Below are 13,734 nucleotides of genomic sequence, written 5' to 3' on the forward strand. Positions count from 1 at the left end.
TGTGCAAAACACACAGCATTTTTTTCAAGGACTTCAGTGATCTAGTTCATTAGAATTTTGTCAGATCCCTTGGAACTGGAGTTACGGACAGCTATGAGCCACCATGTGGGTGCTGGGTATCAAACTCAGTTCCTCTGCAAAAGTAGTCTGTACTGTTAACCACTGAGTCGTCATCTCTGCATCCCACATCCCAAAGATAAAGTTGGAAGAGAGAAAATGAAAGGAAGGAAGGAAGGAAGGAGAGAGAGAGAGAGTTAAGAGCACTGACTGCTCTTCCAGAGGTCCTGAGTTCAATTCCCAGCAACCACATGGTGGCTCACAACCATCTGTAATGAAATCTGATGCCCTCTTCTGGTGTGTCTGAAGACAGCAACACTGTACTCATATTCATAGAATAAGTAAATAAATCTTTAAAAAAAATAAGAGAGAGAGAGAGAGAGAGAGAGAGAGAGAGCTCCCATGGGGAGAAAGTAGTACCTAAAGCTAAATCAAGTAGCTTATAAGGGTGAGGACAGCCCATCTGATTTGGGCATAGATCATAAAGAGTCAGCTGTGGTGACACACACTCATAGGATATGCTGAAGGAACAGGCAGAAGGATTAGAAGTTGGATGTCAGCCTGTGCTATGTATTTTGTGAGGCTTGATGGCACATGCCTTTAATCCCAGCACTAGGAAGACCAAATAAGGATCTTTGGAAGATCAAAGATCTCTGTGAGTTCAAAGCCAATTTCATCCACAGCTGAGTTCCAGGATAGTCAGTGAGGATATACAATGAGGCTGTGTTTAAAAAGAAAATATTGTTAGGGCCTGGAGGTGGTGGTGCACACCTTTAATTCCAGCACTCAGAAGGTGAAGGCAGGTGGACCTATGAGTTGGAGGCCAGCCTGGTCTAAGGAGCTAGTGCCAGGATAGCCAAGGCTAAATGGAGAAACCTTGTCTCAAACAAACAAACAAACAAACAAACAAACAAACGATCCTGTTAATTCACTTCTGTGGGGTAGAAGTGTGGGCCAGGAAGAGTCCAGTTCAAGCTAACTCTAAGGGCCAGATCAGTCAGTAGAGGGCAGTGTGACAGAGGCCTGCCTGGGAAGAGTGGGGGAACCCTGCCTCTCACTTGATTCTGGCCAGGAATGTTTCTATATCATTATGACTGCTGGTGGGAAACGCTAAATTAAAACCCCCTGGAAGCAAGCATGAGGACATGCTTATAATCTTGAACAGGATAAAGACTTCAGAGAAAACCACCAAATCCAGAAGCCATAGGGAAAGAGCTCACATGTAACTCATAATGGAGTCTGAATGTGGTGGCTTGACTTCCTATACTCAAATGCACAGCCCAGTGAGGTACTTTGGGTTCTGTTTTGTTTTGTTTTTGTTAAAACGCGCAGCTGCTGTATATCAGTTGTATCACAATAGAGTGTTTGAAGTGTTGCTTTGGGTTTTGGTTGTTTTTAATTTACTCTGTGTGTGTGTGTGTGTGTGTGTGTGTGTGTGTGTGTACGCTTTATGCATGTGCATGTCACCAGCATTAGGAGGACTGTCAGAGGACAACTTTTTTATTTATTTATTTATTTTTAAAGATTTTATTTATTTAGTATATTAAAGTACACTGTAGCTGTCTTCAGATCTCGTTACGGGTGGTTGTGAGCCACCATGTGGTTGCTGGGATTTGAACTCAGGACCTCCAGAAGAGCAGTCAGTGCTCTTAACCGCTGAGCCATCTCACCAGCCCCTTATTTATTCTTTTTAAAGATTTATTTCTTTATTTATTATATGTAAGTATACTGTAGCTGTCTTCAGACACTTTTTCCTCTCTCTCCGGCCCCGCTCACTCCGATCCAAAGATTTATTTATTTAAATACACTATAGCTGTCTTTAGCCACCCCAGAAAAGGGCATCAGATCGCATTACAGATGGTTGTGAGTTGTGGGAAGCCACATGTGCCGTTGCAGAGTGGCACAGGCTTCTGCTGGCCACCACGCATACATAGGCAGGAAAGTTTTTTTGCCAAGATGAGGTTTTGAGAATTAACCAAAATTGACCAATCAGATGAGAGAGAAGTTGACCAATCAGATGAGAGAGAAATTAACCAATCAGATGAGAGAGAAATTAACCAATCAGATGTAAGCACGCAAATGAGGTGGTAAGCATCAACCAAGCACAACCAATCCGGGTGTGAGACACGCCTCTCCTAGGCCTATATAAAGCAGCACCAGTGCTGGGCTCGGGGTCTATTCGCCTCTACAATCAAGCTCTCCCAATAAACGTGTGCAGAAGGATCCTGTTGCAGCATCGTTCTTGCTGGTCGAGTTGGACGCACGCAAGAGTGAGTCACTATGTGTTTTCTGGGATTTGAACTCAGGACCTTCGGAAGAGCAGTCAGTGCTCTTAACCACTGAGCCATCTCTCCAGCCCCTAAGAGGGCAACTTTCAAGAACTAGTTATCTTCTTCCACAACCTGGGTGCTAAAGACTAAACTCAGTTCACCAAACTTGACAGCAAGTGGGTTTAGTTACTGAGCCATCTGACCTGCATTTTTACCCCCAAAGATGTGTTTATTTCTTACTTTATCTGTGTGTGTTTTGCCTGCATGAATGAGTACTATGTGTGTGGAGTTCCTATGGAGCCTAGAAGAGGACATCGGTTCCCCTGAAACTAGAGTGACAGATGGTCGTGAGCTGGGAGTTGAACCCAGGTCCTCTGCAAGAGCAGCCAGTGCTCTCTTCAGTCACCTACTAGGTAATTTAGAGTTGTTCACTAGCCAAACTCCTAGATCAGTGAGTCTCACCCTTCCTATGGCTGTAATACTTTCATCCAGTTCCTCACGTTATGTTGCCCCCCCAACCATAAAATTATTTTGTTGCTACTTCATAACTGTGGTTTTTGCTCCTGTTACAAATCGTACCGTAAATATATGTGTTTTCTGATGGCCTTAGGCAACCCCCAAAGGGGTGGAGACCCAAGGTCCAGAATCACTATCCTAGACACGAACAAGGATAATATTAGCATGATTCCAGGTGAAGGAAGGCAGCCTTTGCACAAGGGGCTCTGGGAACAGGGTACCGCTCATTGATGTAGGGATATCAGTCATTGTCACCTGTTTGCAAGCTGGTCTATAATAAAATGAGGTTTGAACAAAAGGATTTTCCATACCTGTCACCAGGTGGTGCGCATACATACATGTAGGCACTCACACATACCCATGAAATAAAATAAAAAGAGGTTTCTTATGCAAACATTAAATTTGAGCTGAAGGCAATTAAGAATTAGGAAATACCACCAGGTGCAGTGGCAGGCCCTTAATCCCAGTCCTTGGGAGGCAAAGCCCGGTGAGTCTGGTCTCCACAGGAGTTGCAGGGCTCCTAGGTTACATAGTTAAGACCTTGAGTAAACACTGAAAAGAACTAGTAAGTGCCATTGGGCCAGAAAAGTGGCTCAGGGGGCAAAGGTGCTTGCCGTGCAAGCCCAACAACCTGAATTCAATCCTGGTACCCCCCCCAAAAAAATTTGTCTCCCCAACAGTCTGTGCCCCACAAGTAAATAAATAAAAACAAACAAATAAATGCAATAATAAAAAATAGTAAATGCCAAAAAAACTTTCTTTACCCAGCCTTTTCTGTCAATAGACAAGGTCTGACTCTGTAGGTAGCTCAGGCTTGCCTGGACCTCACTAGGTCTTGAAGTTGAGATGGCTGGCCTCACAGGCATGAACCACGGTGGAACCATGGAGATCCGCGAACAAACACTACACCATTCATTTCCTGTCACAGATTTGTCTTTCACGGAACCCCACCCTTGTGAGCCTGAAACTGTTTTTCTTAGTTCTGGGGGTTTTTTTGTTTTGTTTTGTTTTTTCAAGACAGGGTTTCTCTCTATAAGCCTGGCTGTCCTGGAACTCACTCTGTAGACCAGGCTGGCCTCGAACTCAGAAATCCGCCTGCCTCTGCCTCCCAAGTGCTGTTTCTGATCTCTATCATATATTTATTATTAGTGGTAGTGTGTATGCGTGTGGCTGTCCACATGTCACAGGGAGCACGTGGAGGCCGGAGGACAACCTTCCAGAATTGGTTCTCCCCTTCCACTGTAGGGTCCAGAGATGGGACTTAGGTCATCAGGCTTTTGTGTGGCAAGTCCTTTTGCCCACGGAGCCTACCTTGCTGAGCCTACAAATGTGCTCTTCTGTGGGAAGGGAGTACTGGGGAGAGATCCTAGAACCTTGTGTAGACTATAAGTGTTGTACCATGATGCCATACCCTGGCCCTCACTATTCTATTTAAACACTCTAGCTAGCGTTTTTTGGTTTTTCAAGACAGGGGTTCTCTGCGTAGCCCTGGCTGTCCTGGAACTCACTCTGTAGACCAGGCTGGCTTTGAACTCAGAAATCCACCTGCCTCTGCCTCCCAAGTGCACCACCACGCCCGGCTTCTATTTATATTGCTTTTAGTTATATGTATACACACCACTCTCTGGATGCCCAGAGAAGCCAGATCCCTCATTGCCAGAGTTACAGATGGCTACCTAACCTGGGTGCTGGAATTGAACTCTGGTCTTTTGGAAGAGCAACAGTTGCTCTTAACCACCGAGTCATCCCTCCAGGCTCTTCTCCTATTGCTTATAAGTTACATTGTCTGTGCTGACTGATCTTCATGGTCAACTTGACTGGGTTGGGCATTATGTAGAAGATTAGTAAAGCATGCCTCTGGGTGTGTCTATACACCCCTGGTACTGGTACATCTGTGAGGGCTTTACCTGAGACCATTAGACCATGACGGCTCTGACTTAATGAATGGCTTTAATGACTCCCAATATGATGGAATTACTAGAAAGTCGTCAAAACGTAGGAGCTAGCTGGAAGAAACATACAAACACTTCACGGGGTTGTTCCTTTGTCTGACCCATAAGGTAGGTCAGACCCTTTCTGTTTCCTGGTCATCATGATGTGAACTGCTCTGCTCCACCATAACTTATCTGTCACAACGAAACGGCATCTCAGAAGCTCTGAGCCATCTCTCCAGCCCTAGTCCTTTCCCTTTTAAGTCGTTCTTTCTGAAAGGCTGTGAGAAAAGTGACACAGGTACAGTCTGAGGCGTTTTTGTTACTTTTGCCTAAGTAGGTGAAGGTCACTCTCTGAGCTGCTCGTTAATAAAATTAGAATTTAGTCGTCTTTAATCCCAGTACTCTGGAAACAAAGGCAGGCAGACCTCTGAGTCTAAAGCCAACTTGGTCTACTTAGTGAGACCCAGGGCAGCCAAGGCTGTGTAGAGAGACCCCACCTCAAACGTAGATAGATAGATTGATAGATAGGTAATAGATAGATTGATTTGTTGGTAGATAAAATTAGGGCTTTAAATATGTTCATATTGTCAACAGGGGCAGAAACAGATTTCTATGTGAACTGACCTGTAGCTTGGAAGATGAAGGGGTGTATGTATGTACATCTCAGTTGGTAGCATAATTGCCCAGCCAGTCTGAAACCCTACTACCACATAAACCAGATGTGGAGGCACAGAGCCCTTCATCATAGCACTCAGGAGGTGGAGGCAGTGTAACAGGGCAAAGGTTTCTCCCATCTTGTCTCAGCTGAAGCCATCTTTGGCTTCTGCCTCCTGCCCTCAAAGTCCCCTGGGAAAGCACACAACCCTGTTCTAGAAGCCCAGGGTTGAAATGTCCCAGGTAACTTCTTGTTCTTGGTTCTCCTTAAGCCGTTTCCCTGCTTCCCCCTGCACCTGCTGACCAGGATGTAGTTTTTCTGTGTACCTCATCTTTAAGAGCTCCCTGTAATATGTATGCATTCCAGCTTGCTCTGTAAATGCATACATACATCGCTAGTCTCCAGGCAGTCACTAGCCAGCTTAACACAGACTCTCAATTCGAACTTTGGTCATGCTGAGTGGTCTCTGGGTCTCCACCTCACAATAGGAGGATCGTGAGTTCTAGACCATGCTGTGGTGATGGCTCAGTGATTTTTACTATTTTTAGTATTTGCCCGTGCTGAGGACCTGAGTTCAAATCTCTAGCACCCACATAAAAGCTACAGTGAAATATGAGGTGGAGTCAGGAGAGTCACCAGAACCTCACAGACCAGCTTAGTCTGATGAGCTCCATGGAAAAACTAATACTCTGCTTTAAAGAAGTAGAGAGATGGCTCTGAGGTTAAGAGCACCGTCTGCTCTTCCAGAGGACCTGGGTTCAATCCCCAGTACCTACATGCTGGTTCACAACACATGTACTCACCTACACTAACAAGTACACACACACACACACACACACACACACACACACACACACCCCAAATGTCCATGGAGTAAAAGCATTTGACACAAAAGGCTTGTGACCTGAGTTTGATCCCTGCAACCTACAAAGTTGATTTATGACCTCCACCTGTGAGCTCCCACACAGAGATCATACATTTTAAAAATGTAGAAAGAGAGAACACCCAAGGTTGTGCTTTGACCTCTACATGCCTGCTCTGGCACACACACACACACCCATAGTCATACACACGAATTGTGGTTTGATGAGAATGCTCCCAGAGGCTCATATATTTAAATACTTGGCGGAACTATTTGGGAAAGATAAGATGTAGCCTTGCTGGAGGAGGGTTGGGTCTTGAGGTTCTAAAAGTCCTAGCTGTTTCCTGGTTTGCTCTCTCTTTCTCCAGATGTGAGTTCTTAGCTACTGCTCCAGAGCCATGTCTGCTGCCATGCTTCCTGCCATGAAGGCCGTGGACTTTAACCCTTTGGAACCATAAGCCCTAAACTAAATGCTTTCTTATATAAGTTGCCCTGGCCATGTTGTCTTATCATGGTAATAGGGAAGTAACTAACACATGAATGTATGCACAAGTGGATGCATGTACTTGTGCGCGCTCGCACACACACACACATATGCAGACACACACACGCACACACATGTTCCAGGTCATTCTTAGATAAATAATGAGTTTCAAGAAAGCCTGGGGAACATGATTGTCTCCAACTCCCCCAAAAAGTCTGAAGTCTTCAGATCATCTGTCCTATTCTTTGTCCCAAATTCCACCACTTACTGAAGGCTACACCTATGCTGAGAATCAGGAACCAGCACCCTGGATGGTGGCAATGTTGTGGCAACAACATTATAGAGTTCCTGGATCCGTGTGTGCCCCCATGTGATTTACAGTGAGTGCTTGGTATGTGGACTCAAACTCACTCACTCCCTTGCCCTCCCCTGAGGAAGGAAGCCCGCTCTTCTTTTAAACATTTACTCTACACTCTCTGGCTCTCATTTCCTGAGCCTGGTTCTAAGCTTTCAGCACGCCCAGCATCCCTTAAATGAGCCCTTTGCTGTCAGAGCTGGGTGTGGTTTGCAGGAAGTAATCGAACTCTGCTTGGAAGGATGAAGGCATGGCAGAACCACCCTTAAGCCATCTTTTCTTCTAAGCTCCTAGTAAGCCTGTGTTCCAGGCACCCCACAACCTGCCCACACGCGCCTCCCAGACACTATTGGCTGTGTTTGGCTTGCTGCCTAGACCTCCCCAGCTCTCTCCTTTTTGTGTCTTCTTCTAGGCTGCTCCAGGTTATGCTTTGGATTCTTGGCTCTGGACCCAGAATCTTAGCATTTCTTGTTTCCTCTAGCTGTATTTCTAGGGGGAAAGTATAGCTAGGGATTATTGCTGATAGGACACAGATCTATGAAAATCTGAATTACCCACTGCAGCCCCAGGACAAAGAGCTATTCATCTCCTTCCTTTATTTCTCCTTGAACAAGTCCTCTTTCTTCTTGTTCTTCTTGTTCTTGTTCTTGTTCTTCTTGTTCTTCTTCTTGTTCTTGTTCTTCTTCTTCGAGACAGGGTTTCTCTGTATAGCCCTGGCTGTCCTGGAACTCAGGCTGGCCTCGAACTCAGAAATCCACCTGCCTCTGCCTCCCGAGTGCTGGAGTGCTGGGATTAAAGGCGTGCGCCACCACACCCGGCTTCCTCTTACTTCTTAAGATGTTTTTCAAACACAATAGGCTCTAATCTGAATCACACAGCATATTTATGTTTATTTCCATAAATTAGGATCTTTCATCTTAGGACAAATCAAAGATTCATTAAAAAGCCATTCTCCTCAGGCATGGGTGTGTGTGTGCCCAGGTTCCCTCCTAGAAGGTCAGGCAGAGAATCTAAGGGGAACCACAGAGGGAGGCATCGTCTCTAATTCCTCCTTGACCATGCCCATAACTGTCCAAGTCTATGATGGACTGAGATACTAGGGTGTGGCAGTGAGCAGAGGTCTGGGTGAGCCAACGAGAGGCAAGTGCACAGATTTTAGGAGCCAGCCCACAGCCGTGCCTTTCCCCCACTCCTGAGCAGGCCTGGGACCCCATTCTCTGTGATTGCATGGTATGATCAAAGAGGGGAGAAAGTCAACGAGAAAGGAAGTGCTTTAGGAGGAGGCTGGCTGCCTCTGTGAAGGAAGTGGGCACAGCTTTTGCTTTCCATTCAACAGTTCTTGATGGGAATCCAAATCCTAAAAGACCCACCGGAAAACTACAATCTGGACAGAAAGACATGTGGGATTTGGACTCCATCCTTTCCTAGTACAGGACAAGATCACTCACACTCCCAGCCACTTGCTTATGGGTTCTCCAAGCCCTTTCTTTATCATACTCCAACAGACCCTAATGTTATAGCTGGGTCTCTCCACTAAAATTCTAAGATTCCGGTTGCTTATCCGTGGACGACGCCCACTTGAAACTGTCCATGCCTCTTGGCAGCAAGAGGTCCAGAGAGAGGTCCCTTTGCTCAAGCTCCGAATGCACAGACCGGTAACCCAGCAGCTGCAGCGCACCCCCGCACAGTTCCTGGACCCGGCGAATTTTGGCAAAGGGCAGCGTGTGGCGCCAGGCCTGGGATACACTGAGCGCATCCCTGGATGTGGTCTTGAAGGCTTCACGGCGAGCGCCTGGCCCTGAACCATGCGTGATGTTGTGGATCCAAGTCTGGAGTTGCGGAGTGAGACCTAGGCCGGTAAAGGCATAGAGTTCACGGATTACGGTGAGCGGGTCCCGGGCCAGATCCTCGTAGCGCACCAGGCGGTAGCGATCCTGCAAGAAGGGAGGCGGCTTGTGCAAGGCTGCCTCTGCGATGCGAACATGGCTGCGGCACACCTCGCTGACCACGCGCAGCCGGGGGTCGGCTTCCACCCACGTGCCGTTGGTACCCAGGACGATGCCATTGTCCCGTGCCAGTGCCTTGGCTGTCTGCTCTCGGGAGCGCAGCACGGCCCGCGGGTCGCGCACTAGGTGCACGATGCGCAGGTTAAGCGCAGGGTCTTTGAGCAGCGGGTAGAGCACCTGTAGGTTAAAGAAGCGCACCTCCTTGAGCACGACGTGACTATAGGAGCTGCAGGCTTCCTGAACCAGGCCGAAGGGCCGCGTTGCGCACAGAGGCTTACACACCTCCTCGCTGCTGATGTTGCCACGAGCGAAGGCGTCGCAGACCGGAGGTGAGCACAACGCGCGGCTCACCGCCCACTGGAAGAGATCCGAGATGTTGCGGCGCCAGGGCAGGTAGGCATCAAACACGTCCATGTCGCATAGGAACACTGAGCGGATCAGGTCGCGCACGGCCATGTGGAGCGCGGGGGCACTGCCCTGCGACAACGCATCCCAGACATGCCAAGCCGGCTCCATCAGGTAGAAAACATCGGGGTGTTGGCTGAAGATCTGGCCCACGAAGGACGAGCCCGAGCGCCACGAGGACAGTACCAGCACGTGCACATGCTCCCCACGGCCTGCTGGGGACGATGGCAGTTGCCGGGAGACCAGGAAGACCAGGATGCCAGTCTGTACCATCAGGAGCGAAAGCATGACAGTGCTGGAGAAGCGGGGTAGCCGCATACCTCTGGCTAGGGCCTAAAAAAAAGGAGGGGTAAGGTTAACTGTGGCCTGAACTTCTCCTGCCCAGTGATCTGCAGGAGGACCCTAAGTGGCTCCTAAGTGCCGGTATTTCAGGTATGTGTTACCACACCTGGTTTAGCAAATACTAGTTTTTCAAAGTTCCTGCCTTTTGCTTAAGAATCCCTCTTACCGAGTCACTGTTAGGCGATTGGCCATGTCTGAGCTGCCCGGGCTTTTCAGAGTCCTGCCTCTTTGCTTCCTTCCTGCTCTGTGATCGTAGAACTAGGCAATCTCACTAAACTTCTATTCACTTATCTGTTAAAAGGGGATAATACAAGCATCTAGCTTCCAAGATTTGTGGGGGATGACTCAATGAAGCTTAGGCGAAGGAGAGTGTACCAGTGGTTTAAGACTGGAACACAATGTGCTTCCTTGTTGTATGATTTTTTTTTTTTTATGAACAAGCAGCACTATTTTTGTTATTAAAAATAAACAGGGTGAAGCCGGGTGTGGTGGAGCACGCCTTTAATCCCAGCACTCCGGAGGCAGAGGCAGGCGGATTTCTGAGTTTGAGGCCAGCCTGGTCTACAAAGTGAGTGCCAGGACAGCCAGGGCTATACGGAGAAACCCTGTCTCAAAAAACCAAAACAAAAAAACAAAGAAAAAAAAAAGAAAAACCAAAATAAGTAAGTAAGTAAGTAAGTAAATAAATAAATAAATAAACAGGGTGGCTGGAGAGATGGCTCAGCAGTTAAGAGAACTGACTGTCCTTCGGAAGGACCTGAGTTCAAATCCCAGCAACCACATGGTGGCTCCCAATCATCTGTAATGAGATCTGATGTCCTCTTCTGGTGGGTCTGAAGATGCTGTGCTGTGCCTGAGATGCACAGCTTACTAAGATACACGGTCTCTGGTCCCTTCCCCTCTGTTCTTTGTGTGTATGGGGAAGTGTGGGTGTAGGTGTGAGTGTATAGGAGGTCAAAGGATGGGGACAATTTTTGGGAATGGGTTCTGTCCTTCCACCATGTGCATTCTTACAATGTACACATAGAATAATAAATACATCTTTGGGCTGGAGCCAGCGGGACCAGAGCAAGCAGAGGTCCTGAGTTCAATTCCCAGCAACCACATGATGGCTCACAACCATCTGTACAGCTACAGTGTACTCATATACATAAAATAAATAAATCTAAAAACAAAAACAAAAAAAATAACAGGGCCGGGTGAAATGGCTCAGCAGGTAAAGGTGTTTGCTCTGAAGCCTAATGAGCTGAGGTTAAATTCCTGGAATGCACATGGTGGAAGGACAGAAACCATTCCCCCAAATTGTCCTTGTCCTTTGGCCTCCTATATACTCACACCCACACTTCCCATACACACAAAGAACAGGGGGGAAGGGACCAGGAATGGAGTATCTTAGTAAGCCGTGCATCTCAGGCACAGCATAAGCCAAGGATGACATTGCACACCAGGTACCCTAACACATGGTAAACAAGGGGGAAGGGTCAAAAGTTCAGTCAAGAAAAGAAGCAAGCACAAAGGCTGGAGACATAGTTCAGGGGTAGAGCTCTTATCTGCTATGCCCAGAGCCCAAGGTTCAAAACACACACACACACACACACACACACACACACACCAGAGAGAGAGAGAGACAGAGAGAGACAAAGAGTGAAATAAAATAGGTAATCTCATTGCCGTCACCTCTGAGGAGAAGGTGCTGAAGCTAGGACGGTTGGACTCTAGCCCGAGGGTGTTCTCTGGAAGCCATGAGTTTCAGAAGAGCCCATCGAAGTGGAAGGCAGCATGGAGGTAGAGAAGCAGAGAGACAGAGTAGAGGTGTGCCCATGGCAGGCTGCTGGCCCTTCCCCCGCCGAGAGTACTCACTTCTGTCTAGGGCCAGGAGAGCTGCCTGTGTTGCTCACAAATCCATGGGAGGTACCTGGAGGTTCCTTGAGCCTGAGAACACAGGAGGAAGACTAGTCAGAGCCCCAGAGGGGAGATAGCCCTGCTCACAGAAAGCTCTCCAGGATGGGGGCTGAGCCTTACCATTGGTAGTTTTCCAAATGAGAAGGAAGGCTTTCCTGGTGGAAGAGGACTTTCAGTCCCCAAATTGCCATGTGGGACCAATAAAGTCTGGAGCACTTGATTTGATCTCTCTAAGCTTCTAATTCCTTCTGTAGATCTTTGGCCTCAAATTTACTATGTATTGAGAATGTCCTTGACTGTGTGACCTTTTGATCCTCCTTCCAAATGTGATGTCAGACATGCATCTCCATGCCTGGTGTATGAGGTACGGGGGGGGGGGGGGGCCCCTTTCTTTTCCGGGGGGGGGGAGGGGGGGGGGGGGGGGGGAGGGGGGGGGGGGGGGGGGGGGGGGGGGGGGGGGGGGTGAAGGGGGATCAGACCCCAGGCTTCCTGCATGCTACACAAGCACTATCTTCCCCAGACCCCATCCCCATGGCTTTGAACTCTACCCTCTTGCTTCAGCCTCCCAAGTGCTAGGATTACAGGCACCTGTTACCACGACTAGCAGCGAAGACATTTAACTTCTCAGGGTTGGTGTGACATAAACACCTGTGAGGGGAGAGGGCTTGGCATGGAAGGTCTCTGGGACAATGAGCCATCCAGAGGTCACTTACATATCTTCTGAGATAGATTTACCTCTAATGTCCGAGGTCCTCGTTTCCCTTCTGTGCATCTTTTGCTTCTGCAAATGATGCTGGGCTTCCTTTCTTTGAAAGGGAGAGAGTGGAACATCTCTCCTTGTTTCTGCAGCATCCCCACCCACAGGCACCAGATTTGCCAGCAAGCACTGGTTGCTTTATGCTCAGCCAGTGATTTAACATAACTGCCTCTGCAGCAGACTTTATGATCTCTGAGATTTACTTGGAGGATTCGAGGCTTAGAAGGGAGAGGCAGGCAGGATTAGCTCCGGACTCCAGTTTAGAAGTTCCTGGAACTTCTGATGGCAGTCTGAAGGTTTACTCCATTTCAGATTATTCTCTTGCTTTCTCCCAAACCAAAGGCAGATAGATGCCTGGCCAGGACTTCGTCTTGACCCAAGCCAAGGTGTTGGTCATCCGTGTTCTAGGAAAGCCAGAGTTCTTAAGTGGCTCATGTCCTAGAATCAGTGCCATCTGACCCTACTACTGAAATTCAAGAACGAGGAAGAACTTCTAACAGCCACCCAGGGTCTCTCAGAGCCCAAGTCCTACCAGGGCTTATCTCCTAGGGACTAGGGACTCCATTGTTCCAACGCAGGTTAACTGCAAGAGGTTGGAGGCAGTGGTACCTGTTTTTATCTTTATGGTCAAGTGTTACCTTCTCAATGTTCCTAGAAGGTGGAGCTAATTCTCCCTATCAGTTTTCACTGAGGCAACTAGAGTTCAGACACAGGAATGCCCAGACGAGCAAAGGACTGTAGCTGAGCATGGAGTGCTCAGCTGAGCCTGGTGCTGATGTGGGTGGTAGAGAAAGTGAATTCAATCCCCAGCAGCCCTCTTCCACTTGAATAAAATAAAAAATAAGTCCAGGGCTTATTATTATTATTATTATTATTATTATTATTTTAATAAAAATGCCTGCTGAGCAAGCATGAGGACCTAAATTCACATCCCTAGAACCGTCATAAAAGCCAGTGGAGGGGCATGTTCTAAACCACAACAATGAGGGGTATACATAGACAGATCCCTGGGGCATGCTGGCCAGTCACTCTAGCCATCAAGGAAGTTCCCAGTTCTAAAAACAAACAAACAAACAAACAAACAAAAAAGCCGGGCAGTGGTGGCGCACACCTTTAATCCCAGCACTTGGGAGGCAGAGGCAGGTGGATTTCTGAGTTTGAGGCCAGCCTGGTCTACAAAGTGAGTTCC

General features: G+C 47.8%; 1 protein-coding gene across 3 annotated transcripts in view; it reads right to left on the bottom strand.

The window, feature by feature from the left end:
* Window positions 1-7,999: 7,999 nt before the first annotated feature.
* The window catches only part of LOC110300787 (carbohydrate sulfotransferase 5), a 16,652-nt gene continuing 10,917 nt past the window's right edge, over window positions 8,000-13,734 (bottom strand). Inside the window, exons 1-2 of one of the 3 annotated variants that reach the window (XM_029480949.1) lie at window positions 11,747-11,804; window positions 8,577-9,877 (exon numbers count right to left, since the gene is read on the bottom strand). In XM_029480949.1, the coding sequence (XP_029336809.1) occupies window positions 8,675-9,862 (1,188 nt within the window). In that variant the 5' untranslated portion in view covers window positions 9,863-9,877; window positions 11,747-11,804 and the 3' untranslated portion in view covers window positions 8,577-8,674. Of the gene's footprint in view, window positions 9,878-11,563; window positions 11,628-11,746; window positions 11,805-13,734 lie in introns of those variants that run through there. The other 2 variants (XM_029480948.1, XM_021171062.1) reach the window with 2 other exon arrangements.

Source organism: Mus caroli, chromosome 8 (assembly GCF_900094665.2).
Source record: "Mus caroli chromosome 8, CAROLI_EIJ_v1.1, whole genome shotgun sequence".
Classification (NCBI taxonomy): domain Eukaryota; kingdom Metazoa; phylum Chordata; class Mammalia; order Rodentia; family Muridae; genus Mus; species Mus caroli.